The sequence below is a fragment of the Meles meles genome, chromosome 12 (genome assembly GCF_922984935.1).
Source record: "Meles meles chromosome 12, mMelMel3.1 paternal haplotype, whole genome shotgun sequence".
Lineage (NCBI taxonomy): Eukaryota > Metazoa > Chordata > Mammalia > Carnivora > Mustelidae > Meles > Meles meles.
Genome location: NC_060077.1, coordinates 21,989,749 through 22,014,848, shown reverse-complemented (window position 1 = coordinate 22,014,848; position 25,100 = coordinate 21,989,749). Strand labels below are relative to the sequence as shown.

The 25,100-nt window shown below is 47.5% G+C and overlaps 1 protein-coding gene across 1 annotated transcript in view; it reads right to left on the bottom strand.

Annotated features, from left to right (window-relative positions):
• The window catches only part of MYO18B (myosin XVIIIB), a gene marked incomplete at its 5' end in the record, with an annotated part of 249,320 nt that overhangs the window by 108,341 nt on the left and 115,879 nt on the right, over positions 1 to 25,100 (bottom strand). The window contains 6 exons of the mRNA XM_046025552.1: positions 1,872 to 2,072; positions 2,871 to 2,994; positions 6,945 to 7,099; positions 12,974 to 13,098; positions 16,627 to 16,735; positions 17,052 to 17,171. Of these exons, the coding sequence (XP_045881508.1) occupies positions 1,872 to 2,072; positions 2,871 to 2,994; positions 6,945 to 7,099; positions 12,974 to 13,098; positions 16,627 to 16,735; positions 17,052 to 17,171 (834 nt within the window). The remainder of the gene's footprint in view (positions 1 to 1,871; positions 2,073 to 2,870; positions 2,995 to 6,944; positions 7,100 to 12,973; positions 13,099 to 16,626; positions 16,736 to 17,051; positions 17,172 to 25,100) is intronic.

Below are 25,100 nucleotides of genomic sequence, written 5' to 3'. Positions count from 1 at the left end.
CATTTCTGCTCCTGAGTTCCGAGGGGTCCCCTGGTGGTATCTTGAAGAACTCACAGAATTTTCCAAAGCCCTCACTTTATTCTTGACTTCAGGTTGCTATCAAGCTGTGCCATCCTCCAAGTCCCTTAAAATAATCTACACAGATTCCACCTCCTTCATGAGCCTCTGTGGATTCCTGGCTGGAGCTGGGGGAAGCCAGGGGACGGGCAAGGCTCCAGTTTCACTGTGTGGAGGAGGAGACCAAAGTCTAGAGAAGACAGAGGGCTTGCTTAAGGTCATGGAGACTGAACTGCCTTAAGGACCCCTTGTCAATGTGAACATATTTCAGCTCCTTGAATGCCACAGGACTTTCCTGCCCCCAGGCCTTTCCTCCAGAAAGGAACTTTCTTGGTACCAACTTGGACTTATCCTTCAGGAAATGTCACTTCCTCCAGTAAGTCTTCCTTGATTGTTCCCCCAATCCTGCTTTCAAGACTGAATACGCAAATTCAACTTTCTCCTGATATTCAACATGACTATAAACTTCCAGAAAGCAGAAAGCACATCTGTCTTGTTTTGTTTTTTGTTTTGTTTTGTTTTGTTTTGAGAGAGAGAGTGGTGGGGAGAGCAGAGGAAGAGGGAGAAAGAGAGACTCCCAAGCAGGTTCCAGGCTGAGCTTGGAGCCTGATCCAGGGTTCAATCTCACAACCCTGAGACCATGCCCCAAGCCAAAATCAAGAGTCAGATGCTTAACTGTCTGAGCCCCCCAGGAACCCATGTCTTTTTTACACTTGAGTTCTTAACGTCCACACCTTGCATGATGCAAAGTAGACACTTAATAAATTCTTGTAGGCTGAGTGAGTTAAAGGAACTCGGTTTTCTGAACTGCTTCAGACTCTGTCCCTCCATGCCTGCCACACCCGGATCTCAGTACTTAACGGGTTTCCTGCCAGTGGAGTGAGGATAAGTGAGAAGCCAGACCAGGCACCCCCGCCTTCTCACTCCCTCCCTCCACGGAACCAGAGCTGCTGAGTTCATTTGCTTTCCATACTCATGCTACCTAGACAGATTTTCTTGAAAAGGGGGTCCCCACCTTACAACTACTTTGAAATCATTGCCACTCATGAAATGCCACATGAGAAATTTCTTTCCAGGTAAACCTCAGGAAAAGCTGGTTTGTTTTTACTTTGGGATGGCAAACATCACAAAACTCACATTTCCTTTTTCTCTCTGGCCACCAGGAAGTTTAGAGCTGAACCCATTAAGGGTATAAGATCACATGCTTTCTGTATCTGCATATTAATTCGCCATCCCTAAACCTCTTTGGTGTCTATTTGAGTGTGTGTGTTTTTCCAGCTTAGATCATTTTATTTATAATTTTTCTGTTTTAGGAGGCACACATTCTATAAGCCGCTTCAAATTCTTTATGGCATGAAGCGGGCACATCAATAAACAAGCCCACAAAGAAAATCTTCATTGGATACTTCGCTGGTATTAACGTAGTCGATATTCCTCCCTTTCTCCATTAATGATTTTCTGTTCCCCAAAGATGAGAGTGCCAGTCTTCCTGGAAGTAGCAGGTTCTATGGGAGTCAGAGGGCACGTGTTCGAGATCCCATCCCCGGCACCCCCACTGTGTTTCCAAGCCTCAGTTTCCACATCTATGAAGTGGGGATCACACTGGTATCTGACCCTGGCAGGATGGGAGGAGTGGGCTAGATCAGGAAGGCTCTGGATGCCAGACCTGGAGGTTGAGGGGGTCTCGGGGCTAATAGGGAGCCACAGCAGAATAAGGAGCAGCTGAGCGAGGTAAGATGCTGGCGTTGCATTTCAATAACCCCTTTCTGCACTGGAGCCAGTATGGGACAGGGCCGGGGACAGAGCTTTCCTACCTGCTCCAGCTGCTTGATGGTGTTTTCTTGCTGGTTCTGGATTTTCTGTTGCTCAAGGGTGCTGGATTCCAGCTTCCAGAGCCTCTCCTTCAAGCCAGCAACACAGCTCTCCCCCAGGGAGGACAACCCCAACAGCTCCTGCTTTTGGGCCTGCAGCGTCTCCACCTCCTGCTTCAGCTGCGAGGTTTCCTGCTCCTTTTGCTGCAGAGACCAAGGCGGGTGGAGATCCAGAATCACGTGATCATGCGTCCCATCCACCATGGGACAACTTGCCATCCCTACCTCGGCCTGGAAACCCCAGCAGGAGCCCCTGTGGGACACCAAGGGCTGCTCCCTGGGACAGCTCACACCAGTAGGGGCGGGGGGCCTTTGTAGGGGAGCAACACCACGGCCCCCAGAGTTAGACCTCAAAGCACATAAAGGGAGTGTTTGCCCATTTGTGAGCTGTGTATCTGCCAAGAGGCAAGTGACATCTCGAGGGCTGCGACACCGGGGCAGTGAGGCAAGGTGTCCCGAAATGACTTGTCCAGGTTAGGAAGTCAACTCCAGGGTCAAAGAACTTGGGGCTAGATCAAGAAATTGCTGAAGGCCAGGCTGAGATCTCTCTTGGGGGTAGCAGGGAGAAGGATAAGGAGCAAATGAATAAAGTACCCATGTCATGTTTTAATAAAATCCCTCTGCACGGGAGCCTGCATAGGACAGGGTGCTGCCTCTGGATGAGGTGACAGGGACACATCCTTTCCCCAGCCTCTCCTATCTTCCAGGTGGGTACCTTGAAAGTGCTCGGATCCTCTGACAATCACTCTTCCAATGACTGTTGTCTTAAGGCACCCCAGAACCCACGACTCCAGCTGGCTGGCAGATCAGACTACCCCACCACCCCACCCCACCCCAAGGTTCTCTCCCTGTCACTATTTACCTTGGGTGAAAAGGGGGGGGGGGTCCCTGGAAGCCAGCAACTAAGAGCCTAGAGGGCTCCATGCCTTTCCCATCCCTTACCTTCAACTGTTGCTGAAGCTGGCCTAGTTCCCACCGGACGCTGGTGTTCTCCTGGGTCACTTTCTCCCGAAGACCCTTCTCAAACACGGACTCCCCCAGGGCCTGGGCCAGCTGCATATCAAACCTGTTCAAGCAGAGGGCATGTCATGGCAGTGTGGGGGGGGTCCCTGAGGCATGGGGGCAGGCAAGGGCTGGAGAGAGGCAGTGAACTTGTCGGCAACCATAGGGGGGGGGGAAGGAGAGTTTGCACTCGGTGCTTTTATCTAAGGTTGTGGATGGGCAGGAGAAATCTAGAATGTCAGAGGGCAACTTTTAGGGCTCAGATCGAGCTTCTCCACATATAACGGAGACTTGTATAAAACACGATAAAATACATAGGTGGAAACCAGGGTAGAATAGATAACAGAACAGATAACAGGAAAAGAAGAACATACAGAATGATAGAAAACCTCATCTATCGGATTTCCCCATAGAGGCGAAGATTCTTTAAATCTACAAGGCCCAGGCTTGGGCTCTAATAGTCACTGATGGGGGAAGGAATGGAAGTATGTATTTGCACAGAGAGAGTCTATACTGTGTCTCCTACAGGAGACTGTCTGACTTCTACACCCGTCAGCTGTGTCAGAGCCCGGTGACCATTGATAAAAGGCTGGACACTAATACATTCGGTCTTGTCTTCATTTGGTTCCCCAGTGAAAAACACAGAGACTCAACGGTCCTCTTCGGGGCCGCCCTGGGAATCAGGAAATGCCTCGTTTGGGACCCACCTGCCCCTCTACGATGGTGACAGCCGAGTGTGAAGCACCTCCTGGATTTGACATCATTCTATGCAGTTTGCCTTGAACTTCTACCCTTCTCCCAGATGAGGAAACCAGTAGAGGAGGCTCTCTGCCAAGCCTCAATAAGGTATGACATGGGTCACTTGTCCTTGGCCCACACAGAAACCCCTATGGGAAGTTCACTGGGCACGGCCAGCCTGGGTGAACTGGGCGTAGGGTCTGGGCCCCGGCAAGAAGAAAGTCTCCCCTGTTACAAGACTATCCAATGTATCTTAACACCAGATGGTCATTCAAAGCCTCAGACTCCCAAGAGAGCCCATCATGGGAGGACAAGGGAGTCCTCCTGTTGGAAGAGCCCAGGAGCTTTCTGATTGGCTGATGATGACATCATTCAAGGCCACCTGAAAAGGGAAACATCGTGGTGGTAACAATGGTGTGGGGTCCCAGAGTGCCGAGCTCTGCGCTGGGTCCCTGTAGTAAGGATTCAGCAAGAAACATGTGATAATACGGATTTTACAGAAGAGGAAGCTGAAGTTCAGACAGGCAGAGTGATTTGGCCCCAATGCCAGGCAGGGTCCAGGTCCATCGCTCTCTTAGCTAGCCCCCCATCTAACTGTTACAGTTGGGGACAGACGGTACAAGGAGTCCCTGGCCTAACAGGCCACCTGATGCCAAAGAATGGCTCCTACAGAGACCCGAACTTCTGGAACACACCAACCAACAGACTGCCTGAGGCCAGATGGATTCCCACACCCACTTCACCCCACCCGAAGCAGGCCTGGGTTCTAACCTCCAGCGAGTGTAGGAGTCAGTGGGCCCAGCCCAGGCCTCACCACAAGGAAGCAGGCTGGGAGTTCCATCAGCCCTCGGAACAGAGGTCTGTGACCCGTGGAGTAACCATGGCAACAAGAAGCCAAGCCCAGATGGAACCACTTTGGGTGGCTGTAAACTTAGAAGCCACGGTGGGGGGACAGGGAAACTGTGGTGGACATCAGTCCACCAGGGCCCAGCAAACTGAGGCGGTGGCTACCTCTACAGTTTGATTAGACTTAGGGAGATAGAGGAAGGGTTGCTCCCTTCTAGATCTTTCCCCGCCACATTTTGCCTGATTTCCCATCATGAGAGCAAGGCTTCTATCATCCATTGGCTCCCTGCTAAAATGCTGGTCCACAGAGACAGATAAGGACTGCTGTTTACAATGAGCTTCAGAACATGAATTAATGTCTTCCAGGAGATGGGAGAGGGATTGAGAGCACCACAGGACAAGTAAGTCTCGGGGGAAACAATATAAGTATGAAGAAATGGGGATTTTCCCAGGGGAGCCCCATCAGGAGGGTCTTGAGTGCCTAGAATGGAGGATTCTGCCCAAGGAGTGTCAGGGAAAGACCAGAGAGATGGAATTTCCGGGTCGCAAAAACTCCATGGAAAGCTCCCATCCTCATCAAAGAGTGAAAACCCTCCACATAACTCCTCAGAAGAGGAGCAGAGGGGCACCTGGGTGGCTCAGTTGGTTAGGCATCTGCCTTCAGCTCAGGTCATGATCCCGGGATCCTGGGATCTAGCCCTGTGTCAGGCTCCCTGCTCAGCAGGGAGTCTGCTTCTCCCTCTCCCTCTGCCCCCTCCCTGCCTGCTCATCCTCTCTCTCTCAAATAAATAAATAAATCTTTTAAAAAATATTAAAAGAACCGGAGCAGAACCCACAGATGAAAGCTGATATTGTCATAACTGGCAGAAACCCCAAGGGGAGGCTGGAGTCCCCACGTCTCCATTTACAGATGGGGTCTGTAGGAGTTACTCTTTTTTTTTTTTCTTAAAGATTTTATTTCTCTGACAGAGAGAGAGCACAAGTAGACAGAGCAGCAGGCACAGGAAGAGGGAGAAATAGGCTCCCTGTCAACCAGAGAGCACAACATGGGGCTCAATCCCAATTGTAGGTAGATGCTTAACCGACTGAGCCACCCAGGTGCCCCTACAGAAGCCTATTCTTCAGCAATAAGTCCAAGAACTCCTTTGGAACCTCAGCCTTTCTCTGGCTAGAGAGGAGAAATCATCTGACAAGGTAACACAGGACATGGCCAAGGTGGCACAAAGCCATTTTCCCCACCACAAGGACAAGATTCAGCCGAGTCCCCAGGAACGTGAAAAAGGAAACAGAGTCAGATATCAATAAAAGATTAAAGAAACCTCTTTTGTTTTGGAAGGCCATTGCTAATAACCCCCTCAAAGATCTTTTTGTTTTTCACATGAAGAAGCCAGCTCAAAAAAGCTCCAAGTGAGAGAAATAATATTTACACAGACCAAGTTCAAAATCTATGCCACTCCCATGAAAATACAATTCAGCTTGCCCCTTCTTGCATCTCTCGTAACATTTTTCTGAATTTTCTTCCCAGAGTGTCTAAAAGAGGCTGTATCTCATCTCCTTGTCTCCTATAAGTCTCCATTGGAGGTCGTTTAACTCAAAACGGGACCCTGAACACCATGAACTACCCTCACCAAGCAAGCGGAAGGGCTTCCAACACAGCAAGGGTGTCCAGGGATAAATGAGCTCGGGCACTGAGCTTTTGCAGAAGGATGCTCCTGGGTCCCCGTCTAGGTTCTACCATTTGGGGAGCATGGGAACCAGAGTGCAGCTTCAAGATGGGCATCATGTTCATGCACAAGGCTCCACCTGTCTGTGCCAGAGCTGCTCATGTGATCTGAGAGCTGAGGCCCTAACTGCCGAGGGCAGTGAGTGGATTTTTGGCCTCCCCATTCTGTGTCCCTGTGTCCTACAATGGGGCAAGAATCGGACCATATCATTTAGTCCTCACTGGTATGGGGTGTTCTGCGCCCTGACCCGAGGACAAGAAACTGAGGCTCAAGGGGCTGAATGATTTGTCCAAGGTCAGACAACTGGAAAAGGGCATGGTGAGGTCTTAAACTGGGGTAGCATGACATCAGGGCTCGTTCCCCCAACCACCATGCTAGGGTGTCCTCGCCCTCCATGACCAATTCCTCACTTGATAAACAGGGATGTTGAGGCCCCGAGAGGCCAAGAAAGCTCCTCAAGTTCACGTGGCTGATTGGGTAACAGGAAGGAATCACCTCTTGCTGCGTATGTGGGAGAACCTTACAGGAATAAGATGTGAGTGGTGGGGAGCATAGTAAGGGCCAGACAAAGGCATGAGGCCTTGTGGATGAGGAGCCCTGATGGAAGGGAGGGGGCCTGAGAAGGAGAACCTGGAGACCCCAGAAGACCCCCACATCAATGTAACCCACCCCGGAGCCCCCACGATAGGAGTGTCATGCAACTCACTTCTTCTGCTTCTTCTCAAGCTCGTGATTCCGGCTCTGCTGGTTCTCCAGCTGGAGGCGGGTGTCCTCCAGGTCACAGGTCAGATGGTGGCACTTCCTCTTGTGCTGGTGAGCCATTTTCTTGGCCCCCTCGTAGGCGCTCTGCAGCTCCGCGAGCTGTGGGAGTCACAGAATGAACTACCCCGCTGGGTCTGCACTTGAACGGACTCTCTACTTTGTACTTCAAGCAGCTGCCGTCACTACGGTGAGTGTGGTGGAGAGAACAGGTGCTAGGACCAGAGAGACCCGGACAGGACCACTTTCTGCCTGTGTCTCCACAAGGAAGCTGCTCTTCTGACCCTGTCTGCTCAGGGGGAAGATGGCGGGGTTGGGGAGTGGGGGGATTGCATCCAACTCTTGGGGTCGTGTTTAAATTGCCTCCATAATAATTCTGCCAAAGTGTCCACAGATTCTACCCAAGCCCTGCCTCAACACGACAGCCCCATGAGCCTGCAGTATGGATCCCCTCCTCCGTGGGCTTCATCTCGGAGCCATGTGGAGATTAGCCAAGAAGCAGTCAAAATGGTACATCTCCAGGCTCTGCCCAGGAACCCCATGAGACAGTCTGTAAAGGTTCAGGCCGTAAATGGCACTTTCGACGGCCCGAATTACACAGCAATACACATAACCGTAAACAAACAGAAAAGCACAGCCTCTCGCCTCTTCCTCAAGGAAAAGCCCTCCCAAATGTCCTAGTTTAAATCTGGGAGAGAGGACAACTCAGCACACTTGCTTTGAAGAAATGGCCTCATTAAAGAATTTCTTTAAATAAGCAAAACTCTGGGTTAATGAAGCCTGTAATTCTAAATTCAGTATTTGAAGGCAAATGGGATGTTTTCTTATATTCTGCAGCTCAGAAAAGGTTGCAGCTTTATTACTTCTTAATGCGGCATGAATAACTCCCCCCTTCCTTGGGGAAACTGACCCGCCTTTATAATTTGTTACTAAAGAACTCCGCTGTTCCCTTGCAGTTGGGTTTATCCACAGCTCAGGAGGACTTTGAGGACTACAAAATAATGTCTGGCTTGGAAGTGACCACAAAAACCATCATCAGCAGGGAGAATCCTGACCTTCCATTGTGTATAAAACCCCCATATGATCTTGCCCTGGCCCCCCTCTGCATGGTGGTCACATAATGCTTTTCTCTCAGTTAGGAGATACATTTAACAGTAGGACAGGCAAATTGGACCTCAATTCTCAAGGTGCTCATCACTGATGGGGGTGGGGGACCCAGAAGTGAGCAGATAATTATAATACATCATGATGAGGCTTATACTTGGGGACACAATTCAAGGGCACACAGCCAGTCTGTATCAGGGGAGACTTTCTGGAGGGAAGGACATATAAACTCACATCTTAAGGATAGTTGGAGGTATCCAGGTTGGGGAAGGAGAATATTCTAGGAAAAGGTAACAATATGTGCAAAGGTCCAGAGGTGAGGAAGATTAAAACAGTGCAAGGGAGGAGGATAGAGAGCCCAGAAATAAGACTCACAGAGATATAGACATTTGATCTTTCACAAAGGGATAAAGGTGATGAGCAAAATAATCTTTTCTGCAAATGATGTTGAGACAACTGGTCATCCAGTCATCCACATGCAAAAAAAAAAAAAAAAAGAAGAAGAAGAAAAAGAAGAATCTTGACCTAGACCATACACCCTTCACAAAAATTAACTTAAAGTGGATCACACACCTAAAATGTAAAACTATAGGGGTGCCTGGGTGGCTCAGTGGGTTAAGCCTCTGCCTTCAGTTCAGGTCATGATCTCAGGGTCCTGGGATCAAGCCCTGCATCAGGCTCTCTGCTCAGCGGGGAGCCTGTTTCCTCCCTTCTTTCTCTGCCTACCTCTCTGCCTACCTGTAATCTCTGTCTATCAAATAAATAAAATCTTTTTAAAAAATAAAAAATAAAATGCAAAACTTTAAAGCTCCTGGAAGATAATTTGGACGAAAACCTACATGACCTTGGGTTTGGCGATGATTTTTTAGAGATATACACCAAAGTCATGACCAATGAAAGAAAGAATTTGTAAGCTGGACTTCATTAGAAGTTAAATATTTCTGCCCCGCAAAAGACACTGTCAAGAAAATGAAAAGACAGGGGTGCCTGGTTGGCTCAGTTGGTTAAATATCAGCCTTTGGTTCAGATCATGGTCCCAGGGTACTGGGATTGAGCCCCATATTGGGGCTTCCTGCTCAGTGGGGAGCCTGCTTCTCCTTCTCCCTCACCCCCATCTCCTGCTTGTGTGTTCTCTTGCTTGCTCTCAAATAAAATATTTTAAAAATAGAGAGAAAATGAAAAGACCAGCTATCGACTGGGAGGAAATATTTGCAAAAAACATATTGGACAGACGACTGTTCTCCAAAATATACAAAGAACACTGAAAACCCAACAAGAAAACAACTCAATTAAAAAATGGGCCAAAGACCTTAAAAGACAGTTCCTGCAAAGAATAAAGACCATGAATATGCCTATGAAAAGGTGCTCCATGTCATATGGCCCAAGGGAATTGCAAATTAAAACAAGACACCACCATGCACCTATGAGAATGGCCCACATCCAGAACACAGACAACACCAAATGCTGCCAAGGATGTAAAGCAACAAGAATTCTCGCTCAGAGCTGGTGGGGATGCAAAATGGGACAGCCACAGTGGGAGACAATTTGGCAGTTTCCTCCAAAACTGAGCATGCTCTTCCCATATGATCCAGCAATTATTCTCCTTGCGACTGACCCAGAGGAGTTGGAAGTTTCTGTCCACACGAAAACCTGCACATGGGTGTTTATTTCAGCTTTACTCACAATTGCCAAAACATGGAAGCAACCAATATGTTCTTCCATAGGTGAGTGGACACACTGTGGTCTATCCAGACCATGCAATATTCTTTAGCTATCAAGCTAGGAAAAGAGGTAGAGGAAACTTCAGTGCCTACAACTAAGTGAAAGAAGCCGATCTGAAAAGGTGACATGCCATATGATTCCAACTCTGTGACATTCTGGAAAAGGCGAAAGTAAGGAGGGATGAATCACTGAGGCAGAGAGGATTTTTAGGGCAGCAAGACTCTTTTTTTTTTTTTTTAAGATTTTCTATTTATTTATTTATTTATTTGACACAGAGAGAGAGAGAGAGAGGCGGCAAGAGAGGGAACACAAATAGAGGTAGTGAGAGAGGGAGAAGCCCCCACTGAGCAGGGAGCCCGATGTGGGGCTTGATCCCAGGACCCTGGAATCATGACCTGAGCTGAAGGCAGACTCTAAAGGACTGAGCCACCCAGGTGCCCCAAACTCCTCTTTAAAACTACAATGGAGGATCCATGTCCTGACACATTTGTCTAAACCCACAGAATGTACACCAAGAGTGAACCCTACTTTAGGTAGGTTAATGCTTCATTATCACCTAAAGTGATATTATCACTTTAGTAAGTGTTCTTTAGTAACAAATAATGTTCTTTAGTAACAAATAATGTTCTTTAGTAACAAATAATGAAGCATTAACATAGGTTCATCCATTGTATCAAGGGGGTCCCTCTGGTGGGGGCTGTTGACGATGAGGGAGACAATGGTCTAAGCAAGGAATGTATAGGAAGAAGGAAGTGATATTATCACTTTAGGTGATAATGAAGCATTAACATAGGTTCATCCATTGTATCAAGGGGGTCCCTCTGGTGGGGGCTGTTGACGATGAGGGAGACAATGGTCTAAGCAAGGAATGTATAGGAAGATAGCCTCCTCTCTCTCTGGCTATAAGCTTTGAACAAGTGAATATGCTTGGATTCAGCACGCTAGAGCCATTTATGAGAGCTGACTCTCCTCCCAATTCCACACAGTGCTCTCACAATGGTAGGCTGAGATTGGCCCCAGCAGAAACATTTACACCATGGAAATTGGCCATTGGTAAATGCTAGACATCAGGGTGTTTAGTTTCAAAGGCCCAGTTACCAGCACACCACTAGTTAGAATGTAGGCTGGTTAGAATGTAGTCTAGGTGTTGTTGGAGACCATTCAAAACAGGCAAAGAGACCAAAATACCCCTATATTCATCTAGAAAATGTTAGATACGAATACCTGATATTTGTGATGTCTGGCTGCACTTTCAAGAAAGGAAGGGAAACTTCAGGATATCCGAAACACAAAGGACACAAACAAGAGCCATGATGGGTCTGGCAGCCATGGTGGGGGAGAAAGGCAGCAGCCAAAAGATCCAGAAATGTCACTAAGGATCATAGCATCATGGCTGTGTTTGAACGCTCAGACAGAGAAAAGAGACAAAGCCTTGGGACTAAGGAAGGTAGAGGTTGGAAAGAAGACCCCTGCGTTAAGTCATGACCCTCAGAGAGCTGCCCCTCGGGGTAAGAAGGCAGAAAAAGTTCCACTCACTAGTCTGGAAGGGAATCAGAAGGCCTGGTGCCAGGCTGGCTCTGGATGGAGGAGAACATGTTCCCCCAAGAAATCTAAACCCTTGGTCTGTACCTCAGGTGGGTTGAGAGCTCAAATTGGCACTTTGCCCTTGTTGCCAAAGTCTGTAATGGAGAGAATTTTTCAGAATCTCAAAGGCTGCTGCAGGAGACAGAGCAAAAATACTCCTTCTAGAGAAACACACCCACAACCCTACAAACATAGAACTGCCACGAAAATCAATATAACATTTTTTTAAAGTTTAAAAGCAAGAGCTAAAATAACTAAACAAAAAATTTTAAATAGAGCTACCCTATGACATGGCAATTGCACCACTGGATATTTACCCCAGAGACACAAATGTAATGAAAGGAAGGGCCACATGCACCCCAATGTTCATAGCAGCAATGTCCACAGTCGCCAAACTGTGGAAAGAGAAGAGATGCCCTTCAACAGACAAATGGATAAAGAAGATATGGTCCATATATACTATGGAGTATTATGCAGCCATCAGAAAGGATGAATACCCAACTTTTGCATCAACATGGATGGGACTGGAAGAGATTATGCTGCGTGAGATAAGTCAAGCAGAGAAAGTCAATTATCATATGGTTTCACTGACTTGTGGGACATAAGGAATAACATGGAGGACATTAGGAGAAGGAAAGGAAAATTGAAGGGGGAAGATCAAAGGCAGGGGGATGAACCATGAGAGATTGTGGACTCCGAGAAACAAACTGGGGGTTTTAGAGGGGACGGGTGGGGGATGGGGTGAGCCTGATGGTGTATTAAGGAGGGCACAGATTGCATGGAGCACTGGGTATGGTACAGAAACAGTGAATCTTGGAACACTGCATCAAAAAATAACGATGTATTTTATGGTGACTAACAACACCATTTAAAAAAAGAAAAAATAATAAAATAAACACACACAAAATTCACTGTAAGAGTCAGAGGAAGAAAAAGGAACATTCCAAAATTCACTGTAAGAGTCAGAGGAAGAAAAAGGAACATTCCATCACACAGACCACCTGAGAGCCTGTGGTGCGGGAGAAGGAGGCATGTTGATGATGAGCTCACAGTCAAAATTTACAAAACACTGAAGGAAACAGTCCACCCTGAGAGTCAGCGTAACGTGCAGTAACAGCACAGTCTGAAAGAGGTTGAAACATCTCTTGGCTGCTGTGGGACAGGAAGGTGAGGGAAGAAGCTGGAGGCAAGGATACCAAGTAGGAGGCTGTTGCTCTGATCCAGATGAGAGATGGAGGTGGGAGATTAGAGGCAAAGGAAATGGATAAGATTGGACGATTCTAAGGCATATGGCATATGGCAATCATTCTATAGAGGAGAAAGATCTGAGGCCCAAGGTCCAAGGTTCTTTATTCCAGAGTATTCTTTCCCCATGTACAACACCCACATATGGACAAAATGTTTCTCATCTCCCACAGTGACCAGCATTTGGAGTGGAGGTGGAAAAATAAGAAATGGGGGTGCCCTCTTTTTCCCTCCCCAGGTTCAGCCAATACCTTGAACAGTGCTGCTAAGAACCTCCCCAATCTGGCCCTTTGGGGACCGAGACCTGCTACAACCTCTTACCTTCTGCTCCAGCTCTTTCCTGGTTGTCAGCTCTGAGTCCAACCTCTCCTCAAATTGCTGCAGACGTTTCCTGAGGAACTCATTCTCCATCTGAGCACAGTCGAAGCGCATCTGCCATTCATCCGCTATTTAACAAAGTCGGGGGTGGGAGGAGGCAGGAGAGGAGGCTAGGTGAATGAAGGTGGTTCTCTCACACTATCTTAGCTCTTTGCACACAATTTTGCAATATAGAGTTCCTGAGGCCTGACCTTGGACTTCAAGTTAAGAAAATCTGCCTTAAGTCCAAGTTAAAAAAAAAATCAAAAACTCTTCTTCCAGGCAGCCTGTCCTGATCACCTCTAGTTGTCCAAAATTATTGCCTGCCTACTATTCTAAGCTCTGTTGCTTTATACTGTTTAATTTCTCAACAAGCATACACATACTTTTCTTTTTCCAAGGAAATTCCACAACCACCTATTCTGGAGAGCTATTTCAGTCATTTGTAGATTCTCAACACCCTCTAAAAGCATCCACGACACACAGAAGTTTCCCCCATACATGTTGATACAAGTTCACCAATTGGAATCATCTTTCTGGCCAACCACATTGGGTGAGAGTACCTAAGCAACGACTTCTGATTAAATTAATTAACAAATAAATCAATGAACAATAATTAAAAGACCTACTGAATGTATAGCAACAGAGACATTGTTCCCAAGATATCTCTATGAGATAAGAGTACAACCCCTTGATTCAGTAAAAATCTTTAAAAAAAAATCATTTGCTGGTGTGATAAAAACTATTTGAATAAAAGGGGCTAGACCAAGGTTATGGTGTCTTTAGATTATCTGAGTAATATAATAATGTCCCTTAAGGTAGTGGAACTATAGGAAACATTCCACGTGTGGACAGCTGAAGATAGTGACCATCCACTTCATTCATTCATCCAACCATGCTTCCATCCATCCATCCATCTTTCACATCCATCCATCTATGCATGCATGCATCCATCCATACATACCTCCATCCATCCATCCATCCATACATACATACATACACATATACATACATTCATCCATCCACCCATCCAACCATCCTTCATACATTGTTCCATCTACCATGCACTGAGATGCCCACTGAGCACACTGCTGCACACGAGGCACAAGGGATAATGAAACAAATAAGAAGCCACACTATCTTCCAGCAGAATCTAGTACAGGAGGCAAACATACAAAAAGACAACTACAACCTAGCATGATCAGATCTCTCATAAGGGAAGCTTATGGAAATCCAGAAGAGAATTCAAACTCACAAAAACAGCAAACTATTTTGTTCATGATTGTGTCTAAGGGACTTACTAAATGCCTAGTATATCATAAATACTTCATAGCTTTCACTGGATGGATGGATGGATGGATGGATGGATACACAGATGGATGGAAGGATAGATGGATACACAGATAGATGGAAGGATGGATGGATACACAGATGGACGGATGGATGGATGGATACACGGATGGATGGAGGGATACATGGATGGATAGAAGGATAGAAGGATGGATGGATGGATGGATGGATGGATGGATGGATGGATGGTTGTGGATGGATGGATGGAAGGATGGGTGAATGCTCAGAAAGATGGTAGGACTGACGTCTTAGAGGAGCTGACCCCAGTAGGGATTCCCACATAATGAACTCAAATAGGATGATAAAATTGTAAGGAGTTAGAGTTTATTCAGGTTTCCACCAAGGTAAATAATATCATGGCAGAAAAAGAATCCTGTCTCCCTACCAGGAAAACAAAGCAAAACAAAACAAAAAACTCGAATAGCAAGCATCTGCAAAAGGGAGAGAAAGCAGAAAGCATTCGTGCAGCCTTACTCTACTCTGCGTTATGATGTTCTACAGAGAGAGTGGTAGGCATGGTCAGCACAAGCAGATGAAGAAACCATTCTCCATGCCTCAAGGCTGATTTCCACCTCCAGCATCCCTCCCGGGGGTGGGGCATAGGAGAGGCATTCTTAATCCATACATATAATTCAGCCCTTCATTATCCACTTTTCCTAGATTTATCGGACTTCCCCATGTCTACCGCAAATTTCTGGAGTGCGGGGCCCAACTAAAATCCTTCTGTCACCCCCTCCCCTGGTGGCCTACCCAGTGCTGTCCGCACACCATAAAAGTTCCTCTCCAAACACTTCACCACGCATGGTGGAAAAACAGCCATGTTTTCAATAATTGATAGTCTGGCTTGAGCCATTGAGGAGGTTGTCGTGGGCTTGCTGGGGTGTGATTAAAATGTTTTATGGCTCCTTTCAACTTTCCTATATTTTAGAAATTTTCTGTAATGAGTATGTATTGCTTTCATAATGAAAAACAAAATATTTGTGGATTTGGCTTCCTGGAATGAGCATCCAGGGCTGAGAGCCTATATAGCATTGTGACTAATACGCTCATGGGCTAAGCACACCTCCCCCTCCCTTTCAGCTCCCAGATCTTCCCAGAGAGAAACAAACTGGGCCATCAGTCACAGTCAGGATGGAACTGGGGCCCATGTTCTCCTGGGGAACTGTGTTGTCCTACCCTGTGGGGTGTGGGCGAACCCATTCCCCACTTGCTGCTTCTACCCTCCTTCACTGGGTGCTGCATCCCAGAGAATCCCAAGCTCCCCTGGTAAATGCCGGCCCTGGGGGGTAGCCAGGATGAGAGGAAGCCAGAGCAGAGTGAAAAGCAAATGCACTTTGCCTCTTCACCGCCTCATGACCCCTGTTCCTCTGAGTGTCCCTGACGTTTCTAGGGCACGAATCCTCTGGGGCCACCAAAGGGATGATGTCAAGGTTTTTTAAAAGTTGACAGATGCTCTGGGCATTCTTCTCACCTGACTCATTTAGACTGAGGAGAGGAGCTGACCGAGATGTCACTGTGCCTCTCGAACCATGAGATGTGGGTCTCAGGGTAACTGTGTGAGCCAGGCATTAACCAGAAAACCCGGCTCTGTGGAGCACACCTGTCGCTGAGTGATTCAGGGACCTCGTCTTCTCTCCAGTACCCCCTGAGTGCTCGACACTGCTTTTAAGTGGGGACGGGAGTAGTTTCTTCTCCAGAGTTTACGAACACAGATAACTACTCCACTATTATTAGCATCAGCTGTAAAGAGCAAGGTAGCCGTGAACGTGGTTGAACACTTTTCATCAATCACCTCTGACAACATCGGTTCGAAAGACAAGCAAACCGAGAAGCAACTTTCTTGCCCCAAAGCCAGCCACCTGGTAAGGGACAGAGTCTAGGTTCCAACCCAGCATTCCAACCCATGCAATTTCATTGACTCCACTTTTAAATACTGAAATGCCTTGCTCAAAATTTATATGAAATATATTCATGTAATTCTAAAGGTGCTTTGCCATAGAGCCATTTTTTTTTTTTTAACATTCTTAGTGTTCTTACTGAAGTTTCTACGTCATGTTGATAATTTGCTATTTGGGCTATTGTTGGGTTCTCTGCCTCATGTCTGCTCTAGACCGGAAGTTCCGGGAGGGTTGGGTTGTGTCAGCCCCTAAAGCAGTGTCTTGAGCATAGTCAGTGCTCAGTGTGTATGAATGAATGAATGAATGAATGAAACAAAAAGGTGGCATTTTCTACCCACATCTAACCGCAGGAGTCCCCAGTCTGCTCACCTCCTCCAGGGTGGCTCCTTTCCAAGTCATTCAACTGAATTTTCTGCTGGGCTTCTTCCAACTGCTTCTGCACTTCCCCCAAATTCTTCTGGACTTGCTCATACTTGCTCTGGAAGAAAGACCTCAAGGTATCAAACTGGAGCTCGATAGAGTCTGGGCCTGGCCATCTCCCCCCGTGATACCCCCATAGCCAAGGACTGTCTGGCCCCTGCACAGTGCTCATTAAGGGCACCTCCAAGGCCAAGCCTTAGGAAGACCCAAATGTCCTCCAGGACCTTGAACATGGGAGTCTGCAAGCCAGTGTACCTTGCGTAGGCTTACCACTCTCACACGTAGGCAGATGGCATGGGGGGCAGGCCCAACCACTCCCAGCCACCATGCTTGGCCACAACCACACTCCCCGGCAGCTCCCGGGGACCATTCACCTTCAGCTCCTGGACCTCCCGGCAAGCATGCAGCTTCTCTGCCCGCTCACTCTCCAGCACCTGGCAGGCCACGTCCCCTTTGAAGTGTTCATCAGCGAGCTTTGTGGTCAAGTCAGCAATCTGGAATGGGGAGGGTTACAACAGGGTCACTTGTCAGAGGGGGGCCGCCAACCCTTCTCCCCCCAGGCACCCTCCACAGGACCCCCCGGGGATAAATCACCAGCTCTCCGTGTCATGAGATGGTTAAGAGCATGGATGTCAGAATTGTATTGGTCTTGATGAGTGAGAATTCTTGACCCAACACTCACCAGCGTTGTGACTGTGAACCAAGCAGGATGCCCACCCAATTCCCAGTTTTCTCAACTTTACATGGTGGGGGATAACTTATAGAATCATTTTGAGAATTAAAGGAGATCATCCACATAAAGCTTAGCACAGGGCTGGCACACAGTAAGGGCTCAATTTAAAAAGCTGTTTTAGCAGAAAATCTCCTTATCCATCCTTCGTGAACCATTTTGTTGGACAGACCAACAGGCTCCCGCAGTAAGACTCACAGATGCCCACCACATAGGAAAGCACTAAGCTACAAAACCTCTCTATGGGGATGCCTGGGGGGCTCAGTCGGTTAAGCCTCTGCCTTTAGCTCAGGTCATGATCCTGGAGTCCGGGATCTAGTCTCACACTGGGCTCCCTGTTCAGCGAGGAGTCCACTTCCCCCTCTGCTCCTTCCCACTGCTCACATGCTGTGTGCACACACTCTCTCTCAAATAATGAAAGGAAGAAAAGAAACCCTCTTTATGGCTCCCCTCTACCAGGGAATGGCCATTCCCTGTTGTGTGTTCCCTACCCATTTATTCCAGGTGCATTTCTGCTACAATTACTGATTAAATTAGTTATTACATACACCTAAAAAAATATGACCAGGCAAGGCATTTCCATGAAAATTAGGTGGAAGGCCTTGGAAGAAATGAATACATGCGAGTTGCTTCTTAAAACGCTTTAAATTCTAATTCAAACATCTACTTTTTCAAATAGTTGCAGGTGCGAAAACTAGGGGGAAAAACAATTAATAAATTAGGTTTCTGCCAGAGAATTCCTTCACCATTTGCTCTGCAGACTCTGAAAAACAATCTGAGGGTTTTGAAGGGGCGGGGCCGGGGGGGGGGGGGGGGTTGGGAGGTTGGGGGAGCCAGGTGGTGGGTATTAAGGAGGGCACGTATTGCATGGAGCACTGGGTGTGGTGCAAAAACAATGAATTCTGTTACGCTGAAAAGACATTTTTTTTAAAAAGTAAATAAAATCTTAAACAAAAGGGGGAAATCACGTCGTCGTGTGTTTTTTGGGCATGGTCTACGAAAGGAAGAAGTGGGTCGTGAGTCAGGAGCTCATACTCTACAGGCTGGGGTCCTACCTCAGAAGTACAGTGAGTTAAGGCAGTCCTGTTTCAAGGCAAAAACATAAAAACACTTATATTTTAATGAATTCCCACTTGCACCGACGTTTTTCCCGTCAATGACCAACTACAGATGCCAGATGGGTCAAGACTTCTGTGCTATTATTGTCCCAAAGTGCAGCCTTCCAGGTTCAAGGATATGCCAAAGCAACGAGGACAGAAATGGTTATAAGTGGAGTGTTTATGATGAAAAGGCTCAGAAATGACCTCTCACAGAAGGATCGTTCGGGAAATGGAGACTCCATACGGAGACTCCCTCCATGGAGGACAGTGGTTAAGAGACAGGAAAGGAAAAGTAGGAAAAGAAGGAGGAGAAGGGGGAGGAGGAGGAAGAGGAGGAGGAGAAGGGGAAGGAGGAGGAGGAAGGTACAGGGTTCAAGTCCAGACACACAACTAACATATTACGTGACCTTGGACGAATGTCTTCCTCTCTGGGGCTGTGGTCGGCTGAGCGGTAAAATGCATTGCATTGGGGAAGTCTATCGTCCTTCTTGCATTCCCATTTGATGCCAGAAATGTTGTACATAAAGATGTCTAAACACTTCCTTCTCGCATAAGACCCAGTGTGTGGCACCGAGAAATGACTGCGGGCTATTGTCACAGACGCTAAGTGGTCCTTCCAGCACGGAACCCAGCTGCCGCCCCAGCTAGTTCCCATCAATACCGTCAGCTCACAGCCTCAAAAATCATTCCTCTGCCCCATGGAGGAGGAGGATGAAGATCTATACATTTTGACTTGGGGAAAAAAAAAAAGTCCCCAAGATATATTGTCAACAGTGGAAAGCGGGGTGGGGGTGGGGGGATGGAGAAAAGCAAAGTTACAGAATAGAACGTTTGGCATGTTCACGTTTTTGTTCTGTTTGTACTTGCACTGTTACAGGGGATTTCTTTTTTCCCCCCAGAAGGGTGGGCTCACTGAGGACTCCTATTTCCTAGTCATGCATTTCTCCACTGTCGATTTTTTTTAACCACTTTTGTAATTGGCAAAACGCAAAACCAAATAAATTATCTTTTAAAAAATAGTCCCCAAAATCTGAGCTACAAAAACAAGGATTGCTGCTCCAGAACATTCTAGGCCCCCATCTTTTTCCCCGTACTCCAACCCATGGGCTTCCCATCTTGGTGACCACACCAGTGTGGGCTTGGACTGAAATGAGCATTTGGGTGGAAACAGGGGGAAGAAGGAGGCTTAGTGGGAGCATTCCAAAGTCACACAGCAAGTGAGTGACAGAGCTGGGACTTGAGCTGAGATGCGTCCTGTCCAGGTACAGGCTGCCCCTTCGCAAACCAGGGGCTCTCCCAGGGCGGAGCTCTCCTGGCTGTCTCTGGGATGGGGTTTCCTGTTGCTGTTCCTTACGCTGGTATCTTTAATGTGCTCTGGGGAAACACGTTTGCAGTCCCCTGGGGCGGTCCCTTGGGGTGGTCGTTAGAATGTAGAGCCCAGTCTAGGATTCCCGGAATGTCCACACCACCGCAATCTTCAGTGGGACCCAGAGATCTGGACTTCAACATGTTTCATGGTTATTCTTAAACACAACCAAATTTAAGAATTACTGCCTTAGAAATTGCCAGAATCTCTTCCTAATCTTGGCTTCACGCTTGGCTTTAGATGGTTTATACTGGCTTAGGTACGAGGACACAGCAACACTGGCCCTGGAGGAATGATCATTTGCAGTGAGCACTGAATACGGGCTGGAGCAACCTGATCAAGCCCCAGATCATGCCCCTAATGCCCTGCCCCCCCATCCCTGCAATCAGCATTGATCCCAAACACCAGGATTGTGTTCTCCCCACCTTAGCCAATTAGTGTGAAATTTAATTTGTTCTAATCAGCCTGAGCAAAGGGAACACAAAATTAATTTAAGGCATTAATTTTGAGTTCTACACAACCCAAGTCTAGAGCCCAAAGGACAATTAATGCTTTCAAATTAGGGACATGACAGACGCTTTTCACAGAGACAAGTAGCCCCCGACCTTCCCCTGTCCCCACCAAACCCTCTCCCTTCCTACATTTTGGGGTCCAAGGGCTTTATCTGTAGAGGTGAGGGCTGGGCACCATGCCCAGAGCTATTAGGCGAATATAAAATGAAAACCAATTTAACGAGAGGAGAGCCTGGTTGGCAAACCCAGAAGGATCCTTGCAGATTACTCAAGGACCAATTAACTAGAAATTATTCCGAAAACCTCCCTGGATCCACCATTTAAGCCAAATCATCAGAAACTCTCTTTCTCCTTAGGGACAATGACTCCAAAGGTTTATCAAAGAGAAAGGGACATAAATGAATGAATTTGCAGTATATTTTACATACAGTCAAATAGAAATAATATCTATAAAACAGAAATAATATCTATCTCTCTCACTGGCATCATTTGCAGTTTGAGAGAAACAGTGGGTAACCAAAAATGTTGATGGACATTAAATGCTAAGCATACACGGGACCCTTTGGGCTGTCACTGTCCCTTGTCATTCATTATGTGAGCACCAACTGCGTGCGGGGCTCTGCCTTCATGGATCCACCTGCCAAGGTGGGAAGATAAAACCACATGTAGAACACCCACGTGTCTTAACCCAACCTTGTCCTTGGCTCTTATATTCAAGAGCTCTCAAAACTCCTCAAATGATCTTATCTATAGAGAGCAAGTGGTGACCTTTCACTGTCTTCCCAGTACGTTTCAATTTAAAGAAAAAAAATTGGTTCATTACAAGCCCTTATAGCAGAAAAAGCTCACACTCACCAAATGCTGGGAGAGACATTTTGTCATTCCCTGTTCACAGAACAGAAAACTGATGCATTGAGTCACGAACTGATTTTGTTCAAGGTCATGGCTAGTAGGTCCCATGGAGTCCAGCTCAGGCAGCCTGAATCCCAGGTGCTGAGTCATATTTACAGCCCCGCCCTGTCCCCACATCCACCATCTGACTCAAGGTCCCACAGCCACTGGGGACAGCAGTGCCCCTGGAGAAGACCCGGAAGGAGTGGGTGGGGGAGGGGGAGTGATGCAGCCAGCTAAGGTGGGGCTCAAAGGCAAGATCAACCACGACCTGAGGGACATGCCCAAAAAGAGAGCTTTATGGACCCCTGGTGGAAGGGAAGCCCCATCCCTGTCAACCTGGGTGATTAAGAGACAAAATGGAAAACAAAATCAGAAAAAGAGGGAAGAGGTTAATCAATAGGGAAAGGTTCTGTCCAGCCGCAGAGCTGCCTGGCTGGGGCGCTGTTTGTTTGTCAAGGAGATTAAAGCCATGGTTTCAGTCTCACGGTGTCTGCCCTCAGAGCTACCTCACTCATTAGGGAACCTTCAGAACAATTCTCTAGCTTAGTGGTGGCCTCCAGGGTTCCCCAGGGACTCACTCTGGGCACCAGGTCCAGCACCTCCCTGTGTATTTCTCTCCCCAGCTGGATCCACCTTAATCATCATCACTACTCAGAGAGTGCTCACCCCGGCCCGGCACAAGGTAACCCTCAGAACCTTCCAGGAACCAGGAAGAGGTAGGCACTGACATCTCCGCATTCCAGATGAGGACCTGAGGTACCAGGGTACAGACACTCACCCAAGGACGCCTGGCCAGCCAGCGGCAGGGCTGGATATGAATCAAGGCAGCCTGGCTCCAAGACCTTCTCTCCTAGACACACTGTCAAACTGCTTATTGGGGGCTCAAAGAATGCATAATAATATATGCAGGAGCCAGGGAGGAAGGGAGGGACCCACGGACTCTGGCATGTCGGTGGCCATGTCAGTGGGCGTGTCGGTGGGCGTGTCAGTGGGCGTGTCGGTGGGAACCGGCCAAGGGGCCACGCTGAGAGCGGTGTCATGCCTCAGAGCAGAGCACATGGTGTGACACATCATCGACAGGCCTTGTGGGGAGAGGGTCTTCCATGAGCTTTGGAAGAGGTCTTCAAAGTGCCATAGCACCACCCCCCTAACAAGGACCTGTCCCCCGCACATCCCATCTTGAAGATGTGTTTTGGTCCAGCCCTCCCCTTCAGGATGGCGTATAAACCTCTAATAAGATTCTCCCAGCTCCTGTGATCTGGGCCAGCTTCAGGGACTGACCCCATTCCATAGCCTCTCTGCGGGCATTTGACCTCCCGCCACCAGGACTGCAGGGCTTGGCTGGAAGGAGGAGCCATTCCCTGACCCGATTCCCAGTCGGAGGAGCTGCTCCTCCTCTCTCGCTGCCTGTTTGGAGTCAGCCAGACCCAAGGTCAGAGCCCGGCTCTGCTACTCACTAGCTGTGTGATATTGGGCAAATCACTTTCCCTCTCTGGTCCTCACTGTCACCTTCTAGAACACAGGAATACTAATCACACCTTCTTCACACTTTGTTCGGAAGGTAAAATGAGACAAAACCGGTAAAGGTTGGGTCACAGCACCTGGCACAGACACACTGTTCATTAAGTTACTTTAATTACTCAATCCAACAATATTTCATTCACTCACTCCATTGGCATTGAATGCTTTGAGGGGTATAAAAAGAGCTAAGATGTAATCCCATATGTGTTAGCGGTGGTGGTGATGGGTGAAGATGGGCTGTGTACGACGGGCAGTGAGGGCCCAATGCCACCTACCCCTCATCTACCTTCTGCTCTTGGACCTGACCTTAACTCGTCCAGTTCCCCAGCTCTTTCATCTGTGTTACAAAGTAGGTAGAGAAGACAAGATGGTCCTATTTGTATGTGGAGAAACTAAGGCACACGGAATATTCCAGCTGTGCACTCCTCTGTGGGCCTCAGCTAAGCCCACCGTGATCACCCATGACTATGCCCAGACTTTGGCCAGAGGACCTCTGCAGCCAGCTTTCTGCTGGAAGAACACTCTGCCCCAGCATGTCGCAGTAGTTCAGGCTCAAGAGACTCTAATATCCCACGGTACCTGGGCTTTCTTACTCTCCTGGGAATGTAGGCCTGCCACATCCAGTCCCCAGAGGCACAGAGGTGTAGTAGAGCACCAGGGGTCAGAAGACTTGATATACAATCTAGACTCAGTCACCACGTGAGCACATGAGCCTCGCAAGTCTCTTCCCTTCCCTCCTGGAGATTAACTTCTGCTGGTCACGATCATGACTAGCCAGGACCAACTCCCCAGCTCTTTGCAAATACACTTTCTGAACCTAAACCAAATCCTGGTGTATGCCAGTGGATTCTTTCTAGGCTATTCCTTACCGAAAAGTGAAACTTCTCAAGCTGACGAGACCAGACATCCAGAGTGCACGGACCTGTCTTTGGCTATAAATAAAGTCTTCGGGAAAACCCAGAAGATATTCCAGAGAAGGAAGAAAACACCCCATTCTCATTTTTCTCCATGTGCTCCCACAGCCTTATAGGAAATCCCTATAAGAAGAGAGACCTGCTTTCGGGTGAAAATAAAAAACCCCACTTGGCATCCAGGCAGATTTTTTTGCACGCTTGAGGAATATTTATAGCTTGCTTCCTGGAGGCGTCTCATCTCCTCTTCGGCTCCTTCACAAATGAAGCACTTAAATCATTTTGCAATAATGTTGTCTTTTTAATAAGCCCAGTCAAATGGAGTTTCCACTGATGAGGGACACCATATTTTAGCAACATTTCTGTCAATTGTTTCCCCCCTCTTACAGAGACAAGCGGGTGGGGTGCAGAGGCCATGAACGGGGCCAGGGGTATCTTCGGGATACGTGGCCCGAAGGACTGTCTGCCTCTCAACCATCAACAGAAACTCTTCTAAGACAGTAGAACCACAGGAAAGGAAGTACCTTCCACCCGTTCCTTCAAGTGTGGTCCCCAGACTGGCAGGTTCCGCATCACCTGACTGCACATGCGAAATTCCGAACCTCCAGAGCCTCCCCACACCGGCTGGCTCAGAATTCTACAGAGCAACGTAGTATATTCTAACACATCCTCCAGGGGATTTCGACACGCTTTGGAGTATGAGAACCACTGCTTTTACATGGCATGACTCTGCGTCGGATTCACCTTGGGGCTCGTTACAAAGAAGCAGTGAAGGACGCCCATCCCCGAAGATTCCCTCCTGGGTCAAAGCTTCAGGAGATGGTATGGGAAATCTGCAATGTACACAGCTCCCCCTCCCCCCCCCCCAGGTGATTTGGATGCTCTGTAAAGTATAAAAGCAACTGGTAAAAACAAAAAAAAATCAAAGTAGCTTTTCGGGGGAGGGGAAAGAATGAAAGACCTTTCTTCAAATAAAATCTCACCTGGGCCCCAGTATGCTACATTTCACCAAATCTCAGCTGCCTCTGATGATAAGATGTACCATTATGGAACATAAGAAAAGAAAATGCTGCCAATTTTTAGTGCAAGATGCCAGTGATTGTCAAGATGAATCACAATTATAGAGATGCAGAAAGGTAGAAAAGAGCATGCATCTGGAAATCAATAAAATACAGAATGAAACCAAAAAAGTGTATCTATTGCCACTGATACAGGTTTGGGAGTTCTGGAGTCCTTTGACCTCTTCTTAGTGCTTTGGCAGGTCTCTTCACAGACTCAAAACTTCAGAAAATAAATCTTCTGATTATTGCATCCAGAAGGGCAAGCCACAGAGCAGAGGAAGAGATCTATACCACATATATCCAACAACTGAACTTATATCCACAGTAT